At 39.4% G+C, this 17,657-nt stretch overlaps 5 protein-coding genes across 9 annotated transcripts; 3 read left to right on the top strand and 2 right to left on the bottom strand.

Moving 5' to 3' along the window:
* Positions 1 to 6: 6 nt before the first annotated feature.
* Positions 7 to 4,529, top strand: LOC124207964. Of its 3 annotated transcripts, XM_046605618.1 has the most exons (8): positions 7 to 282; positions 343 to 480; positions 570 to 1,328; positions 1,390 to 3,680; positions 3,873 to 3,954; positions 4,051 to 4,131; positions 4,243 to 4,419; positions 4,502 to 4,529. In XM_046605618.1, exons 1-4 carry the CDS (start codon positions 192 to 194, stop codon positions 2,787 to 2,789), a joined length of 2,388 nt encoding a protein of 795 aa, XP_046461574.1. In that variant the 5' UTR covers positions 7 to 191; the 3' UTR covers positions 2,790 to 3,680; positions 3,873 to 3,954; positions 4,051 to 4,131; positions 4,243 to 4,419; positions 4,502 to 4,529. The 3 variants fall into 3 exon arrangements, with proteins under 3 accessions (XP_046461574.1, XP_046461573.1, XP_046461575.1); XM_046605617.1 differs by having other exon boundaries at positions 1,390 to 3,954; XM_046605619.1 differs by having other exon boundaries at positions 1,390 to 3,954; positions 4,051 to 4,144.
* A 403-nt stretch (positions 4,530 to 4,932) lies between these two features.
* LOC124207967 lies at positions 4,933 to 7,741 on the bottom strand. Of its 2 annotated transcripts, none has more exons than XM_046605621.1 (3): positions 7,144 to 7,326; positions 6,972 to 7,055; positions 4,933 to 6,745 (listed from the first exon to the last, which is right to left on the bottom strand). In XM_046605621.1, exon 3 carries the CDS (start codon positions 5,965 to 5,967, stop codon positions 5,008 to 5,010), a length of 960 nt encoding a protein of 319 aa, XP_046461577.1. In that variant the 5' UTR covers positions 5,968 to 6,745; positions 6,972 to 7,055; positions 7,144 to 7,326; the 3' UTR covers positions 4,933 to 5,007. The 2 variants fall into 2 exon arrangements, with proteins under 2 accessions (XP_046461577.1, XP_046461578.1); XM_046605622.1 differs by having other exon boundaries at positions 5,140 to 6,745; positions 7,144 to 7,741.
* A 22-nt stretch (positions 7,742 to 7,763) lies between these two features.
* Positions 7,764 to 10,433, top strand: LOC124207966. The gene is made up of 3 exons (XM_046605620.1): positions 7,764 to 8,043; positions 8,141 to 8,233; positions 8,431 to 10,433. Exons 1-3 carry the CDS (start codon positions 7,938 to 7,940, stop codon positions 10,347 to 10,349), a joined length of 2,118 nt encoding a protein of 705 aa, XP_046461576.1. The 5' UTR covers positions 7,764 to 7,937; the 3' UTR covers positions 10,350 to 10,433.
* A 547-nt stretch (positions 10,434 to 10,980) lies between these two features.
* On the bottom strand, positions 10,981 to 14,138 carry LOC124207963. The gene is made up of 5 exons (XM_046605616.1): positions 13,967 to 14,138; positions 13,421 to 13,828; positions 12,083 to 13,333; positions 11,502 to 12,005; positions 10,981 to 11,441 (listed from the first exon to the last, which is right to left on the bottom strand). Exons 1-3 carry the CDS (start codon positions 14,136 to 14,138, stop codon positions 12,951 to 12,953), a joined length of 963 nt encoding a protein of 320 aa, XP_046461572.1. The 3' UTR covers positions 10,981 to 11,441; positions 11,502 to 12,005; positions 12,083 to 12,950.
* LOC124207962 lies at positions 14,079 to 16,780 on the top strand. 2 transcript variants are annotated; one of them, XM_046605615.1, is made up of 5 exons: positions 14,079 to 14,216; positions 14,294 to 14,613; positions 14,682 to 14,789; positions 14,857 to 15,153; positions 15,221 to 16,780. In XM_046605615.1, exons 2-5 carry the CDS (start codon positions 14,535 to 14,537, stop codon positions 16,618 to 16,620), a joined length of 1,884 nt encoding a protein of 627 aa, XP_046461571.1. In that variant the 5' UTR covers positions 14,079 to 14,216; positions 14,294 to 14,534; the 3' UTR covers positions 16,621 to 16,780. The 2 variants fall into 2 exon arrangements, with proteins under 2 accessions (XP_046461571.1, XP_046461570.1); XM_046605614.1 differs by having other exon boundaries at positions 15,218 to 16,780.
* Positions 16,781 to 17,657: the final 877 nt, after the last annotated feature.

The following is a 17,657-nucleotide window of genomic DNA, read 5'->3' as shown; positions in this document are numbered from 1 at the left end:
CATGCTTATTTTTTAAAATATGCGATAACGATTTCGTAAAGAAACTTTTGCCTCTCAATTTCTTTCAGTTCAGTTGTTAAGTGAATCTTGTACAATTAAGTGGCTGAATTATTGGTCGACTAGTTTCAGCAAAATTAAAATTACTCCAACACATTTTTAATTTTTCTAAAGCGAAATCACCTTCTTCAACTATGGCCCAAAGCAGACGATACTCACGGTTTTATTCGTGGTCTGTCATTTTGGCTGTCGTATTTTCTGTGGCAACAACACAAGAGACATTTTGTAAGATTATATTAATGTTCTAAAAAGTAGCAGTTATAAATTTGTTTTTATGTTAAATAGCTCAGAGAAGAGCAAAATATTTGGAGGAGAAGAGAAGACTAGCAGCCGAAAAAAGATGGGCAGAGGAAGACAGACTTGGGATTCCAACTACCACCACCACAACTACGACGACTACGACACCTAAACCTTACCACGAACGTAAGTCACGTTTACATTATGCTGTAGAAATATTTTTGGTGTGTTAATATTAAAAAATTAATACTGGATTGATTTTGTGTAAATTGCAGTGACACCATATGAAAAACTTGATGTTGCCAATCGGAACATTGCCAAAGGAGATGAGGCTGAATTCATGGCTAAACTCAGTCAGCATATGAATTGGGAACAGTTTCTGACTCCTATTCCCATTAGTCTGGGAGTCCTCGGCAGTCTAATGATGTCAGCTACGCAAACCAACGATTTCACCATCAACGATCACAAGCCCGTTGGAGGTTTTCAGTACATGCGACATCCGACCAGTTTTCGCCAATCTCTGATGCAAATCGGTCACGAAAGTTACAAGGCCTTCCTGGTAGCACACAGCAATATGAACAAGATTCGACTGTCGACACTCACTGTTCCCTCCTACATGAACGAAGCTACTCGAATTTTAGCAACTGGTAACTTTACAGTCATTCAATCCCGTCTTCATCGACCATTACGAGTTGTGAGAACTGCCATTAACGACAGTTTAAACTGGTCATTGAAAGTGGCCATCCAATTCGAGTACTTGTCCAATCTGACGGATGAGGTCCATTTGACGGCTGTTAGTTCCAAAAGTGCTAAAGAAGGTACCAAGTTGAGTGTGGTCGAACAACAGTCCCTTAAAAAGCTGACGAGCGATAGTGTCCAACAGCATCTAAATCAAATTGAAAAGCAGTTAAAGGACGACCTAAAGAAGAGTGATCGAGCTCATGAAGACTTATTGCAAGCCTGGCTTTCCAAACCGACAGCCTTTGAACGCTTGGGCATGGACATTGGACAATTTTTTCTAAACGATGTTTTGGGTGAAAACCATAAATTTATTCAAATTTGAGTTCTGGTAATAAAAATCACTTGTACTTTAAGGCGGATTATTTGGCCTGTTTTCCTTTGGGAAAAGTTCTTGGAACAAACCGCAGACCAATGATGAAAATAATTCCACTTCCGCGAGCAATTCTTCCTACAACGATCCTTGCATTCCCATGCATTCACTTCTGGTAATTGTTCTTTACACAACCGGCCAATCAATTTCTACCGACTATCCGACGTTAGAATCCATCAATTCCAAGAACGGTCGTTATAACGCCACCACACACTCAGATTATTTGGCTTCCGCTTTGAAAAAGGTAACCAATTGTCAGCCTATCAGCGATGCCATTGTCACCGGACAGAAATATGTTGAAAGTATGCACAAGCTGGCGCATAAAACCCCAACTCTTCCGGAAAAAAGTTCAAAAAGTGATCGAGAAACAGCATCGCGCGCCTTTGAAGAAGAGAGGGGAAAAGAATTTTCTCGCATCAAGAAACTGGAAAAGAGTTTCATCGGTCAATGTCTCCAGTTGAAAGAAATGGCTCAGAAGGTACCTACAGCCAACATACCTCCCATTGTGGCCTCAGAAATTCCCAACGAGTCGCGAGCAAGTCGCCAAGCAATGGCCATGGCCAATTATAAAATCAAACTGCACACGAAATCGCTCGAGGAGCTGAGAAACAATTTGGATAAGAATTGGAAATTGGCGATAAATAAAACCGAAGAATTGGTCCGAATTTTACAAGAGATGTCCATTTTGAAAACAGAAGAGATTCAATTCGAGAAGGCCATTAAAATGCTCCACATGGGGCTGACTCAATTGAGTGAATTAAAGGAAAATTGGTCTAATTTGGTTCGTTTCTTTGTTAGCATATCCTCGGTCATCGAGTCGATTGGCAACAAACATCTAGAGGACTTCAGCAAAGATATTGAAACGACTAGCCAATCGGTGAGAAATATCCACAAAATGAGCGTCATCAACGGTATTCACGTTAAAGCGACCCGGGCGAATCAAGCTACCGCCCTAGTTCACGGAATGGCTGACACTTATTTCAAGATATCCACCAAATATTTGATGCCCAATGTTCAAAAGTTGGACCGACTTATGGGTCTGAAGCCTTACCAGATACCTTACGAACGCCAGTTGCTGTTGCAATCATGTGAGCGTGATTCAGCCGAAATCGGGCACCTGATTGTCGATGGAAGACTTCAACTAGTCGAGCAGGTAGCAGCTAGAGTTCGCCAGGTCAAGAATGAATACAAATTTCTGGACGATTTGAGAGAGAGAGCAAAAGAAGAAGAACGAACGAAGATATCTGAAGAAAAAAACAATCTTGTTCTGATTGGACAATTACCGGAAGAAGAATTACAAGCTGAAGTGGAGAAAGAAGTTAAAACTACTATTGAAAAGGATATCTTTTTGAGTCAAGATCCTATTGAAGAAGAAGAATTTTAATTTCACCGCGCAATATTTCCGCGTTGTTGCCCCCATTTAATTAGTAATATGTTTACTTTGAATATTAGATGTACTTTTAAAAAACACTGCTGAAAAATAATAATAAATACCTATCCTGAAAATGTTGTAGGTATATGTCAATTATAAGCAAAAGTAATTTTTTAAGGATAGCTTATTACAGCCTGATGTTAATATCTTATTTTATGTTCTTGCAAGGCGAAGGACTGGTAGATTATTGAAGTGTAGTTATAACAGTCTAAACGCTAATCTTGCACCGAGTTTTACTTTGACTGCCATGATTCCGTCTCTGACTTTATTTCTACTTTTATGCATCAAAGTTCACTTATTAAAGCTCTCATCCATCATATTTTTGTATTTATTCATCTTCCCTCCATAAGACCCGACTTTCAAACAATTCTCAGAACGACAATTACCTTTTTGAATTATTTTCGGGATGCAGGTTCTTATTCCTTTAGCTGTTAACGTTTTAATTTCATACGATATCTTCTCACATTTTCCTGGACGACGGCAGTGCTGTTGTTCTCCTGGGTTCTTTCTCTTCGTCATCATTTGTTCCACTTGCTGCGATAATTTCTACAATTGTTGATAACAATAACGTTTTTGGTCTTATTCAAGTTGAACCCAGATGAACCCCCTTGAAGGCTTGAACCCCCAGGAGTCCACAACTCTACATCCATCTCATTGACATTCTTTATGACACCTTGTACTCTAGTAGAGGAATTTTGTACTTCTTTATCGAATCATGCATCGTTCGTCTGCGCGGGAATCGTTTTTCGCTGTAACGCTGTTGCTTGGTGGAGTTTGAGTTGACTGTATGCTGTATCGTCTTCTGTCTGGTACGGTCGAAGAACAGAAACTTAAGATTACTTTGTATGGAATATTTGTTATTTAACCTGTGGCTGTACCTGTGTAAAGTAGAGATGAACCATATTATGTCATTTTGTTTTCTAAGTTTTGGGCACAGAACGACGGAACCAAATCCTATACCATGACAGAACTATGTGCATAAAAAAATAACAAATTTTGAGAAAATATATATTTTTTGTGTTGGTTCTTTTTAAGGAAACTGTCCGAAGCTATTAATTGAACCTGTCCAACTCTCAAATGGGATGCTGCATATTTCAGTTTTATTCAATTTTGAAAGGTCACACTATTTTGCTGTATTTACAGTCATAACATTTTTTAAATTTTTTTATATCTTTTTCATTCCCTTATTGTGAAGCTAAAGCTATCCTTGTAGGTCTGAACATCATCTTTGATTTACCTATCTTCCAACTGAAAGCAGATCAACAGGCAACAGCACTAACAGTTAGGCCACAGTGTAAGTATTTAATGTAAGAGAAGTTGTGCACAGCACAATCATTAATAGTCCAGTTTGCAAAATTTAAATTTTGCTACACAACTTGAAATCTTTTCTTAATCCCTTCCATAGACTGTGTTCTACAACCAACACGATGACCAGCAGCACTTTGAGACTAGGCCTTTTTCAAAGTCAAAAACTACTTTGACGCAGGTACCAACAATCACGTTGGTAATAACCTAAGTTGAAATCAGGAACAACGGCTCAATAATATTCCAAATCATCAAGGTGTTCATGTCAGTATTTGAGGTAAACCAGGAAGAAGATAAACCAGCCATCAAATTAAAAATGTCCTTAATACTTATTAAGTTTTGTTTAAATCATAAACCAGATGGAGAATCAATGCTTCCACAACTACATTAAAGAAAAAAGGAAATAAAAGATGGCTAAATTTCATCGGTTGAATATTCAAACTCATCCCACAAGACCCACATTCAAGTCATCGTGATTCTGATGATTTTGCCAATAAAATTGAAGTGGGAGCAGGAACATCTTTGAAAGTTGATATTTTAATTCTGATATTCAGCTTGAACAATTTGATTGATCAACAGAAGCCGCCGAAGGGATTGGAACTTGTTCGCCCGTTTGCTGTCGCCGATTTGCCAATATTTTTTGGGTCGTTTGCATCGCACCGGACTACAATATCACCGCGATTAACTGAAACTACGACGCCATTATGTTACTGGAGGGTACAACAGATACAGGGAACGTGTCCCAAAAAAAAAGAAATGCCATGAGAGAAAAATCTAACAGGCGTTGGAAAACTGTAGATGGGTTTATTATATTTTCTAGTTTGATGTGGTACATGAAAAAACAACAACTAACAAGGCATCAGTTTTATTGGTTTACAGGATCACCTCTGTTGGTAATGCTAAATTCACGATCCACCGATTCCGCGCAGTCCATCATCCAATGATACTCGTCCATGATTTGATTGCGGCGCTCCAGCAGCTTATTTTTTAAAATATCTTCTCCATCTTTGATGTACTGGATGATGCCATCGTAAGCAGTCTGGGCGCTTTCCTTCAGTAATCTCTGCTCTTCAAGAACCTTAGATAGCCCGACATTATTGACGTTGATGTTCATCATGTTATCCAGATTGGCAACACGATCCATTATAAAGTTTTGCGATACATTGACATACATTTCAGATACTCCGTGGATGAGGAACGCGGCTTGATTAGATTTTTCAACAGCTTCCAGTAAATTTCCAAACATTTCGTCGTCATCCAAATTTGACACATCTTTACTCATTACTCTGACCACCTCAACGAGAGCTTCGATTTCTTCGGTGGCTTTGCTTATAAAGCGCGACATTTTCTCATAAAATTCGATTAACTTCAGCCAGTCTCGCTGCAATAGTCCCAACACTTCCAGTCCGTCATTCAGCGCTTCAATCGCCTCTTTGTGGCTGATTTTGGCTAGGTCCAGCTGTTTGATTCTTCCGATGATCTCCTCGTTTTTCTTCCGCTGTAATTTCATTTGCCTGTGATTGACATTCAAAATGTCGGTGGTGGTATTGATCATGCTCTGCAACATTTGAAGTTGATGCTTGAAAGAAAACTCCCACATATCCACCAAACTTTCGCCGCGGAAATTTGTTGAATTGACCACACTTTTCTCTTGTACTTTAGCAGAGACCCGAACGTGATGGATTATGCGGATCAAATCGTCCATCTCTTCAGCTCCCGGGCGCGTGCTATTCTTCTGCAATAATTCAAACTTGGCGCTTTGCAACATATTGACCAATCTTCCTCCTTTGTCCATCAGCTCCACGACAGAATCACATCGAACCATGGTAATAAAAATCTGTTGCAATTTACTTACATCTTCCAAACCATTAAAGGGTCGAGTTGCTCTCGAGTTCTGCCACGACTCGTACTTTAATCTGTATTGACCGACCGTAACCAGAACATCTGATAGATGTTGGGTGTTTTGATCTGCGCACCTGTCGTTCTTTACTTGCCGATCATAGAAGGTGTAATGTGCTTGAGTTGGATGTCGAGCTCAACTCCTTTCAACTTGACCTCCTTATCGCTCTTGGTGTCTGACACGGCTAGAATGGTCTCTTGAATCAACCCCACAACGTCTTTAAATTCCTCTACCACTTCTTGTGAAAGCTTTTTACTCTGGTCGGCTGCTTCTTTAATGCGTCCCAGCGATATAGGCAGTAAGTTGACGATGTAAAGCTCTTGTTTGGACATCAGGTAGCGGGTGGCGTCCTTGATGTGGCTGGGCACGTTTGAATTGTACATTCGGATCTTGTCCATGTTGGTGTGAGCTTTTAGGAAGGCCAGGTAACCACTATGGCTGATTTGAAGTAAAGTGGTTCGGAAACTCTTGGGGTACTTGATGTGCTTGAAACCGCCGGTTGGTAAATTGACATCGATGGGAAAATCCAATCTCTTGTTAGACATTAGGATGAGCTTCCCCAACACGCTTATAGCTACTGGAGCCGGAGCCAACAGAGCCCCCCAATCGTAATAAGTGTTCATCAGTTTCCTGATGTCGCCGTGCAATGCTGTCTCGTTGAAAGTGAATTTTTCTGCGTTTTTAAACTTTTCCTCGCATGTTACTGAAAGAGGAAATACAAATTATTATTTGATTTGCCTCATTTTGACAGCGAAACAAAATTTAAAATTGAACCACGATCAATATTATACTATCAATGCATTTGATTATCTTATCAGATTATGCACACAAAACTACCACATAACCATGGATAAAAAAAGATACAAATGTAAAGTAATAATTTCGCGAAATTAAACCTGCATTATAGTTATTATTAATTAATGACTCACATTCATTAGAAGAAGGAGCTGGTGTAGTGGTAGTAGTTGAAAACAGCCTGTTCTTTGCTTTCTCTCGTTGTTTCTTCAAATTTTCTTTAAAAAAAAATATAAAAAAAAAAACAATTGCAAATTAGGAATGGGAGGTTACATTCAGCTGGTCAGATTGCGTATAAATTCTTACGTAGCGATGGTGCAGGGGATGCCAAAGCGAGGCTGATAACGGCTGCTAAAAGTAGAAGGAATTGGGCCCCACCGTTGCGACGATTTGGTGCAACCATTTTGACGGCTCATAAAACTCGTAAAACTCAAGGAAGTGTATACGTATTTAAAGCAACTCAAGTCCATCATACAGCTACTGACACGCCTACTTCTAACATATAACTGGAGGAAATTGAAATTGTGGAGCATCCATCCAATAGATGTGTAAAATGAAACCCGCAAAAAAATAAACAAGGTTGACTTTTGCACTTTTGACACTACACAAGAATCGCTGATTTAGTTAGTCATGTAACTGGGACTTAAAATAAAAAAAAAAGTATAAAGTTTATCGACATGGATTATGTTGATGTTTGCGACAAATTTAATGTCGTGTCAGAAAGAGCACTCGGAAAACCCCAAAAAATGTTTACTGGTTTATCTCCAGAAGCAAGGATCGATTTTCTGTGTTTTTGTTTAGTTAGATGTGAAGAAATCTTACAGTGATTTCTTTTTTTTTAATTATTTTTTTTTAGTTTAGAAAACATTTTTAATCATTGCATTTCATTATGTATGAAAATTCTTTTAAATTTTATTATACGTATTTTATTTTGTCCGTTTGCCAGCAGCGGTTTGTCTTGGTTTTATTCTACGCACACTGCGTTACAAAGTCTCTCTCAACGTCTCAAGCTTGTGCAAGCTTGGTCTTGCTCTGACGAGTGGGTCAGATAATACTGGACACAAAAAGAAATTTTCTTTCCCATATTAACACACTGTTTAATGGCTGCGCAATATCCTAATACGGTCAGACCGGGAATTTATGTCCAGTTGCTTGTTTGTTTAACTTTTTTTGGTTGGACAACAGCAGTGCCATCATTTGGGCTATGTAAGATTTGTTAAACTCGGGTTGTTCTAAAATGTCTAAAATTCAAAAATTATATAACTTCACTAAATTTTTTTTGTATGCTGTAATTATTTTTCAGATGAACTAAAAAGACTCCGCGATGGGCAGACACCGGCTTGGAATCTAACTGCGGATTTAGAAAATAGCCCAGTGATGACACCGTCAATAAACCGTAAGTGTTTATCAATTCAAAAATATAGACAAGTAGCTAGGCTATAACTATAAGCTTGTTGGTTATTTCGGTTTTATGTATATACGTTTATCGAAGTTACCTTAAAAATGCCCTAGAACAAGTAGACAACACTTTTGTGACACAAGTGTGATACGGAGAAGTCTAAAATTGAATTACTTTTTTGCCTGTTATTAAAGTTTCATGTGAAGAACGATACCATTCTTCGGAGAAGTTCGCTTTTGACGAGACCAATCTTTACGACGAAATAAGAACACTAATGAAAACGTACTACAATTGGGGTGAACTTCTAGCTCCCGCTCCCATTGCCATCAGTGTTCTAGGCCAACTCATCCTCATGTCTAACAAGAGAATGGATTTTCCCATCGATGTCAATTTACCAACCGGCGGTTTCAAGCACATCAAGTACCCCAAGAGTTTCCGAACCACTTTACTTCAAATCAGCCATAGTGGTTACCTGGCCTTCCTAAAAGCTCACACCAACATGGACAAGATCCGAATGTACAATTCAAACGTGCCCAGCCACATCAAGGACGCCACCCGCTACCTGATGTCCAAACAAGAGCTTTACATCGTCAACTTACTGCCCATATCGCTGGGACGCATTAAAGAAGCGGCCGACCAGAGTAAAGAGCTTTCGCAAGAAGTGGTTGCCGAATTCACCACGGTAATGAATCTGATTGAGGAGACTATCAATGCAGTGGCCGATACCAAAGATAAAAAGAAGATCACGTTGAAGAGGGTTGAAACGGATCTGAAGATGACCGAGATAGTCAAACAATATTCAGATGACGAAGCGGATTTGCTGAAACAGAAAGAAAAACAATTGGCCAAAATGTTGGGCAACTTTGAGAGACGTCAGCAAGACATTTACGTCGAAACGTCTAACGGGGACGAATGTCTTAATCTCAACCTGAGCAGGGAGCGAGAAAAAGGAGGTCACGAAAAACACCCGGACATCTTTTTTCGTGCCGGCAACTGGAAGTACACTTTTCAAGAAAACAGCATCAACAGAGATCCTTGTTATGAAGAGAACAGTCAACAGCTGCTTGACCTGCTCATTCAAATGGCCCAATTTAGAGATGTGTACGAGACTTGGCAAGGATCTTCCGACTACCAGCAATTCAATTTTACCGGAAATGTTGAGTCGCTAAACAACACATACAACAGCTTCCAGCCTTGTACGAGTGTAAAAGTCATTCTCGCCAAATTAGCGGAATTAATCAAGAAATTGAAAAACACCAATTTTGACGCCAAGCGGAAACTGGAAATGATGTGTCCGGGGACAGAAGAAATGGACGATTTGGCTTTTCTCGTGAACCACCTGCGTGCGGAAAAAATCAAAGAAGTTGCCGTGGAAAAATCGACCATGATGGAAAACGTTAAGTTGGCTGACACTTGGACCAAGGTGTACGAGAACCAATTTGAAATGCTGGAGGAAATGATTCAAACAACCAAACGTATGCTGAGCCTCAACGCGCAGAGGACGGACATTCGACGACAAAAGACGATGCAAATATTAAGCTCTATTAAGAGTCTGAATTTAAACAGAGTCACATATCAAGAGGCTATCCAAGCTCTGAAAGAAGCCCTAATCGAGCTGGGACAGTTGAAAGAAAATTGGAGTAAACTGATTCGATTCTTTTCTAATATCGCCAAATTCATCGACGACGCCGCCAAAGAGAGTTTCGCGTTTATTGATGCCGTCCATTCGTTAAGTGAGGATATTTCCGGCTTGGATGTTACCGTCTTAGTTGAGGAACTGCTGGGTCACATTGGAAAAGCCAACGAAGCGGCCTTCCTCGTCCACGAGATCGCCAACATGTACGTGACCGTTTCAGAAAAATACATCCTAGACAGCATTTCTAATTTGGACACCATGATCAGCATTGACGTCAACAAGGTTGGACTAGTTGGAATCAAGAGGCAGCAAAACAAACTGTCGGAAGACGGTCGAATAGCTTATGAAGGGATCCTGCAAATGATTAAGGACGACGAGGATTCGATTGAAAATAAAATACTAAAGCGGCATGATGAAATCACGAGAGAATTCGGATGGATAACCAACTGCAAATCTCCCGAAGACAACGAACTTTAAGAAAGCGTTTTACGTTATTGATTTTAATTCAGGACATAAATTGTATGAATACCGCTTACAATACAAGACATTTTTAAATGATAAGACTAAGCGTATTTTGTTCATCAATTAATAGTAAGTGAAATCGGCACAATTTTAGTACAGATTTTCCATGTGTTGGAAATGCTGCTGACGCCCGCCAACGGAAAACCCCAAAGTGTAAAAGATCCGTTGTGCTATCAACAAAGAGATATGGAATGGCGCATTGCTTGAAATAAAGGTTAAAAGTCTTGTATTTAACTATTTGTATACTGATAACTACTTTTGCCATTTTTTCTTCTTCTCGAAACTGCTGATCGTACTATATAGATTACACCCGGGGCAAATAAATACGCAGCAAGTGAAACTGTCAAACTTTCAGACCAACCCAAAATTTCGAAATACCCTTGCTCATATTTCGATGTGTTCAATTCACAGAAATGATATGATCGGATGGAATCGTTCATGTTAGGTTATCAGGAACTCAACGAACAAGTCCAAATTTCATAGTAGCTATGAAAAACGAACTCTTTTTTTATCTGCAACACAACAACGCCATTTCATTTGCGTCGTTAACATGAAATTTAAAAATAGTCAACAACAAATAAACACATTTTTAAGCGTCACATCAATCTCAATTCATGTATTTCCGTATTTTTTCAACGATATTCTTTTCGGCCAAGAGAGACGTGGTCTCATCGTTAGATTCCAAGAACAAGACAAGTTGGTCGATTGATTTCAGAAGCGGCTCAAAGAGGACCAATAATTTTTGCTGGGAATAAATCACTTCCACCTTTCCCTGACAAACAGTCAGATAGGTGGTAATGTTGCGAATCTTATCCCCAAATCCTCTCATGGCCGGATCTTGGCTTTTCAATTTATGGAGGACAAATCGAACCGAAGTGAGACTGGCTTCCGTCGCCACGATTGACTGCTCCGTGGCCCCTTGGCGGAGTGAAATATCGCGTAAATTGCTCTCGAATTGGATTAACGTTTGACGACGCTCGTGGGCGTTACTTTGATGAGCATCACGGTCTCTTTCAGCGTTTTGCAATTCCTTTTCGTTGACCAGACCTGTGTAACAAACATAATCCACTACTACTATTGCATGTTTGCAAATCTAGAAATTATTACCAAATGTAAAAATGGTTGCAAATATCCATCCAACTCTCTTGTTCTTCCGTCTAGAGGCTTCGTCTCGGGCCCGTTATTGGGCTCTCTCTTCAGATTGTCTGAGCTTCGTTTCAATATCCGAAACTTGTTCACGGAGGACTTTCATTTGCTTCTTTCTCTCGGATAACTCGATTTTCAAACTTTCCAATGCAGCTTTCTCCTTAACGATTCGTTTCTCTTTGTCGGCAATATCCTCCGCCAGAGCCAAGACTTTTGCCTCGTATCGTTTCAAATGTTTTTGTGTCAAAAGCTCCGAGTCACTCATAGAGTCGAACGTCCATCGAATCGCTCTCTGTATCGGTGCGTAGACGATTGGCTTTTCCGTGGTGTGGCCATCATTGTCATCGTAATTCATTACCATATCGAACAAATTTTCGAGATGCGACAGTCCTTCAGTAAACGGCTGTTGGATATCGATGACCATCTTTTGTAAAGGATTGGCACACGGAAGAGCCTGCAATGTCCCTGTTACAAAAAAAAGTGCCATGAAAATGGTATGAAGACGCCGACAATCAATTAGCAAAAGTATTAAAGTAATTTACCTATTATTAAGGAATATAGAGTTATTAACCCTATTACCCTGAAAATATTTGAAGACATTGTGAGCTTGCGAAGCACGTTTCTCTTGACTTTTCCTTTTTTGAAGCACTGATTTTTAATAGCTCAAGTAGGGCAATCCTGTTTTTTATAGATATTTTGGTTTCTGTTGTAATGGAAAAACCCAGAGGTTATCAGTATGCCCGGCGTGCCCGGCAACAACGAACTGGCGACATCCATCTTTCTTCTAGTTTCGTCTGCTAAAATGGATAACACATTTCGTTCAGGTTCAGCGGAGGTTCAGTGACAGTCCAAGTCCATTAAATTTTCCCAGCCATCCTTTTCTAAACAGTGTATCATGTTTCTCGACAGCAGAGAAAAGTTTTTGATAACAATGATAACAAACATATCAGATTTTATAGTATTTCCATCATTTTGCTGCGTAGTTTTTATAACGACTACTCTGCTCTCTATGATAACATTTTACAAAAATTAACGACCACTCCGATGTGTGCAATTAAAACAAACCGTGTAGGAAGATGAAATGATAAATCTAGTTTTAAAAAAGCTGTTGTATGAAGGCAAACTATATTTTCTGCCTAATGGACCATTTTTCGTTAAAGCAGTTTAAGGTTAGTGGGTATTTCAAATAAAATTCAGCTTTGTATTCATTCAGAATTTCCACATGTACTGTTGCAGCTATTTGAAAGTTTATTGGCAAGTCCACTTTGCAGTTAAATTCACACATTTTTATTTAGTTTAAATTGTATTTAACTTTTGTGCAGAAATTAGTCGGTTGTCATCACTAGCCTATGAATTTGTTAAAAGCGTAACATTACTGCTGAGTAAAAAACTGGTTAATTTTTAAAGTATTTAAAAGTATTTATCTCTAATTTTATCCACGATTTGTTTGTTCGCCAGTGACGTCATCAGATCCTCACGACTTTGGAGAAATTTGATCAAATCATCAATGGATAGAAGCAAGGGTTCAAACTCATACCGCCACTGCTGTGTGTTGGACATGACGTTCACTTTTCCATGAAGCACAGTCAAAAACGTAGTGATGGATCTGATTTTGGAGCCCAAGCTCCCAATTAACGAACTTTCATCTCTCAGTCTGCTGAGTTCCGAACGAGAAGAAATCAGATTTGATTTCAAGCTTGATATGGATGCCGCCATCGAATTGTGACGATCAACAATCTCTTTCACGGTTGCTTTTATTGCTAGAATTTTAGCTAGAATCTCTCTGTTAATGCCTGTAAGGGTCAATATATATTATAGATTATTTTAAGTTCCAATCGAATTAAATGTGCATAAGTCTTATATTCGTAAACTGATTTTACCTTTCCTGAATGAAAAAATGTTTTTCACGACTAGTTTGGCGGATTCGACTTGCTTTTTGCCTTCTTCTCGTTTCAACTGGGTAAGCTCATTCTCTTGCTGATTTATGTTTATTTCAAGGACAGAGATGTTGTGAGTTAGAGAAAGAAACTTCTCATCATAGAGTCTCTGATGCTTGGCTGTGATCTTCTCGGTTTCAGAAAAAAAATCGTGGGTCTGGCGAATAGCTAACTGTATCTCCTCTTTATTACTAGGGGCTTCCATTTCAAATTCTGTTCCAGTCAGAGTTAGATGGAACAAGTCAAACAAATTTTCGAGATGCTGCAATCCTTCACCGAAAGATGGGCGAATCTCTAGAACCATTTCTTGCAATGGGTTTGGAGGAGCTACTGCAACACACTCTAATGAACCTGAAGAAAGAAAAACAAAGGAAATTCCAATTCACGTAAGTTTTAAAAAGATATAAATGTGCGTATTCGCGTGGGTGAATAATCGCTTATTGAATTTGAATGAATAGCAAAATTGGTGTGTGTAAAGGAAAGACTTGCCTACTAGCACGACCAAGATTCCGATTTTTGCCGCAAGACTCTGCATTTTAGATGTGACTGTTCTAGGCGCTATCGCGGACATGTGTTTAATGCGGTTCCACAGGGCCGGCCGATTTCCCCCGGCTTTAAGATGTGCTGGCAGAAACGGAATATCGTGCGTTTCGCTGTGCATGGGAAAGGAAAAACCCAGTCTGATAAATAAATGCTGCCGATCGACGTCTATTGGCCATCAACTACAACAAACAAGACGGTCGTATTACAATGATTCATCAGAGAAACGAGGAGCATTCAATGTTAATTAAATTTTCGTTAAATCTTACGCTATAGATTTCCCTTAACTGGAAAGAATCCAAAATCCATGGACCTCTTCGTAACCAGAAACCGTCGACTGATTTTTATCTAACTTTGAAATATGACACGAAAACGTTGCAAAATTAAAATTTCCCAGACGATTATAGAAGTGGGAGGGAACTGGGTGAATCCGGACTGCCCTTTATCGTATTAAAAGGAGGCAGAAAACTAAGAGATTTTCATAGTGGGATCGCTCGCTCATCAGAGTAATAGCATTATGGCATCATTTAATCGACAAAGTTGTCATGTTGCAATTTTATTTCTTCTTCTATCTTCCGCCATCGGATCTCCTTCTGGTAATTTTTTTATGACTAAATCATTTTACTGGATAAACTGTCTAATTCAAATTTTTATTAACTATAAGGGGATCTTAAAACGTTGAGGTCTCAATATTTAGCTCGAAGGGTAGAATCAGGTACCGAAGCAAATATAACATCAACTACAACTCTAGCTAATCCAGTGGAAATAACAAGTGAGTTCATCGTAATAACTGCACCCGTTAGATACGTACATGGTGAATTAAATTTTTTTTTCTTTAGCAACTGAAACTGCATATCAGACCGAGACTTCAACTTTGGCCTACCCTACTACTACTATCCAACCTTCGCCTGATAATCCAATGTCAGAGATGCCACAAGAATCGCAGAAATCTCGAAATGGAGAACAGCAAAAACAGTTGAATAATATTTATCGTTCTGGGAACAAGACAAATTTGCCGTACCAACAAGACGTGTCCCACACACATAGACCGGGAAGCAAGGGAAACGCTCCAAGAGAATCGCCGCCACACGGGCCTAATTGGGCAACATCCACTCCAACCCCAGTGACTGCTGAAGGTAGCAACATACTCAGCGTGATTGCAAGAAACAGACATAAATTCTAATCATACTTTTTTAAAAGCAGACGCAGAACAATCTATCGGGTCTGAAGGGAACGAAATCTTTCGTGCTGAAGACTTGCTTACGCCACTTCCTCGCATCGCGTATTTTCTTACGCGATTGATGAGTATGTCCATGCAAAATCTTGACTCAGCTTTCCGGGGAACTGTAAGAAATCCGTCTCCAGTTGTTCAGTATACCCACAGCTTCCGCACCACTCTGTTGCAGATTAGTCAAAAGCTTAACAACGCTTTCTTAGTCTCCCTTACCAATGCAGACCAGATTAAAATGCACAGTCTCTTTGTGCCTAGCAAAGTAAAAGAAGTCGCCGGTTATTTGGAGAAATTCAAAAATTCCAGCCGAATAATCGAATTTATATATTTACCGTTGAAGAACTTGAAAGAGACCAGCGACCAAACTTTAAATCTCTCCAGTCAAATAGCCAGCGAGTTTGGAGAATTGGTTTATTTAGTCGATGAGCTTACTAAATTTCACACTTCGTCCAAGTCAGATAAAGAGCAACAGTTGAAGACCACCTCCGCTGAGATACAGTCGAGATACGTCAGGAAGAAGAAAATCGAGGAGGAAATTGTTTTCATTAGACATGAGATCGAGAACTGGAGAAGGAAAAAACAAAGGGATGAGGCAGAATTTAATAATACTATGGATGCCTTAAAAGATTTGCATTCTGAAAAAACTAATTGCGATTGGGCATATAACTGGAGAACTGTGAGATGGGACATTTGGTACTGTTCCGAACCTGATCCTTACCGAATTCAGCAGGCCAATCAGTCAACAGGAATAGCTAAATCAAAACTAGAAAACACGATGAAATTCCTTCATGCCAAAGAAGAAGAAGCCCGGAAAAAAAGAGAAGAAGAAAATCAGTTACTGATCACAGCCGAAAGCTTGAGACACGAAATGCACCAACTTAATGAAGACTTGCAACTGCTTGGGAACACTAGCGACCCGCTTAATCGGCTGAGGAAAAATAATTTAAAAAAACTGGACGTCAGTTGGAACAAATTTGTCGCCATTTTTAGAGACATTCAATCTGGTGCCAAGAAGAACCTCGAAATTGTTGAAGAAGCAAATCGTACGTCTACCCATTGGAGCCACCAACATTCCGAAAAAATCTCGCTCAACTTGAATAAGACAAAGGAAGACTTGCTTTTGGTTAAAACCGTTATCGAGATCTACCTGGAGGGATCCAGGGAAAATATTGGAGAATTGTTTGCAGAAGTGGAGCAGATGATGACGAAAAGAGAGAACCCAGGAGAACTAGAGCGTAGTCTTCAAGACAAATGTAAGAAGGTAATTGAAGAAATTAAAACATTAGCAGAAAGGAATAAGGGACCAATAAAAACCCAAACCCCGAAACAATTTCCAAAAGGTAAAGATAGTCGCCCTGAGAAATATGTTTAAATATTGTGTCATATGTTTTCCATGATTGATTGTTATTAAAATAGTTATGTGTAGCTTCATTAATAGAACTATAGGCAATACATTGGATCTATAAAATTTACAAACAGTTCTTTTCTCTCTTAAGAAGGGAAAGTAATGAATAAAATTATATGTTTGAAGAAGAGAGATTTGAACTTTGCATTTTATCAGCGCTGGAATAGAAACAGTGGTACCGAGACCGAAACGGTGGTGGTGACCGCAACATCGCGGACACAAATGTATGTCCATGACACACGAAATCAGCTAGGAAAGATGCACACGTGAGGAGGCATTCGGGCACGTCTTGTTTCCGAAATAATGTCCCTCCACGACTTATGCAAATTTAGATCCCCGTTATATCTCCTATTGCAACATAATGGTTGCCTTGATCAGTAGGGTGATAGGGTCCAACCGTTAATCTAAAAGGATCTGAAAGTATTTACGCTGGGGAAAACACGCTCTGTTAAAGGTAGATTTTTAAAAAAATAAAGGCATAATCGCAAAACAAGTTGCATTTAGTTAGTTGAGCTTCCTGCGTTAGCAAGGGGGCTGTTTCTGATTTTGAAATCCCGGTTATAGTTTATAGCCATCTAGTGCGAAATCAAGCAGCTAAAGACTCCCTCACTTCAGAAAAGGGCAACACCGCTTTCCCAGTTCTCATTCTCACAGAAGTTCGTCTGCAGTGCCAAAGTTGTCAGGCCGAGGTCACACTGATACACGTCACAAACATACATACAGGAGGCTTCCATCAGCGTATTGTTCCAAAGTTTCAATCATTGAATTGTTGGATTGTAATATGATTGCAGTGAGCATTTGGCAAACGAGTCCGTTCTTCCCAGAGTTTTCTGTTGTTCTTCGATTGCATAACCTGTGTTGTCAACGGCTGCCTAGGTATCCCCTAACGTGGTTGAAACAAAACAGTCAAATTAAGGGGATGTTTGAAACAGCCCATGTGCCCAGATCAGTTATATCTGCTAGTGACGAATCCAGCAATGCATATTAAGTACTTAATGAACTGA

The sequence above is a fragment of the Daphnia pulex genome, chromosome 11 (genome assembly GCF_021134715.1).
Source record: "Daphnia pulex isolate KAP4 chromosome 11, ASM2113471v1".
NCBI classification, from domain to species: domain Eukaryota; kingdom Metazoa; phylum Arthropoda; class Branchiopoda; order Diplostraca; family Daphniidae; genus Daphnia; species Daphnia pulex.
This window is presented reverse-complemented; position numbering and strand designations above follow the sequence as displayed.

Excerpts from the sequence above, each read along its gene's own strand:
- LOC124207963 (XM_046605616.1), bottom strand. The coding sequence starts at position 14,138 with ATGCACAGCGAAACGCACGATATTCCGTTTCTGCCAGCACATCTTAAA. Across the intron at positions 13,829-13,966 it reads AATCTTGGTCGTGCTAGTAG|GTTCATTAGAGTGTGTTGCA; the intron begins GCAAGTCTTTCC and ends TTCTTTCTTCAG. Across the intron at positions 13,334-13,420 it reads CATTTTTTCATTCAGGAAAG|GCATTAACAGAGAGATTCTA; the intron begins GTAAAATCAGTT and ends TGACCCTTACAG.
- LOC124207962 (XM_046605614.1), top strand. The coding sequence starts at position 14,535 with ATGGCATCATTTAATCGACAAAGTTGTCATGTTGCAATTTTATTTCTT. Across the intron at positions 14,614-14,681 it reads CGCCATCGGATCTCCTTCTG|GGGATCTTAAAACGTTGAGG; the intron begins GTAATTTTTTTA and ends ATTAACTATAAG. Across the intron at positions 14,790-14,856 it reads TAATCCAGTGGAAATAACAA|CAACTGAAACTGCATATCAG; the intron begins GTGAGTTCATCG and ends TTTTTTCTTTAG.
- LOC124207964 (XM_046605618.1), top strand. The coding sequence starts at position 192 with ATGGCCCAAAGCAGACGATACTCACGGTTTTATTCGTGGTCTGTCATT. Across the intron at positions 283-342 it reads AACAACACAAGAGACATTTT|CTCAGAGAAGAGCAAAATAT; the intron begins GTAAGATTATAT and ends TATGTTAAATAG. Across the intron at positions 1,329-1,389 it reads TTTTCTAAACGATGTTTTGG|GCGGATTATTTGGCCTGTTT; the intron begins GTGAAAACCATA and ends TTGTACTTTAAG.
- LOC124207966 (XM_046605620.1), top strand. The coding sequence starts at position 7,938 with ATGGCTGCGCAATATCCTAATACGGTCAGACCGGGAATTTATGTCCAG. Across the intron at positions 8,044-8,140 it reads AGTGCCATCATTTGGGCTAT|ATGAACTAAAAAGACTCCGC; the intron begins GTAAGATTTGTT and ends ATTATTTTTCAG. Across the intron at positions 8,234-8,430 it reads GATGACACCGTCAATAAACC|TTTCATGTGAAGAACGATAC; the intron begins GTAAGTGTTTAT and ends CTGTTATTAAAG.
- LOC124207967 (XM_046605621.1), bottom strand. The coding sequence starts at position 5,967 with ATGGTTCGATGTGATTCTGTCGTGGAGCTGATGGACAAAGGAGGAAGA.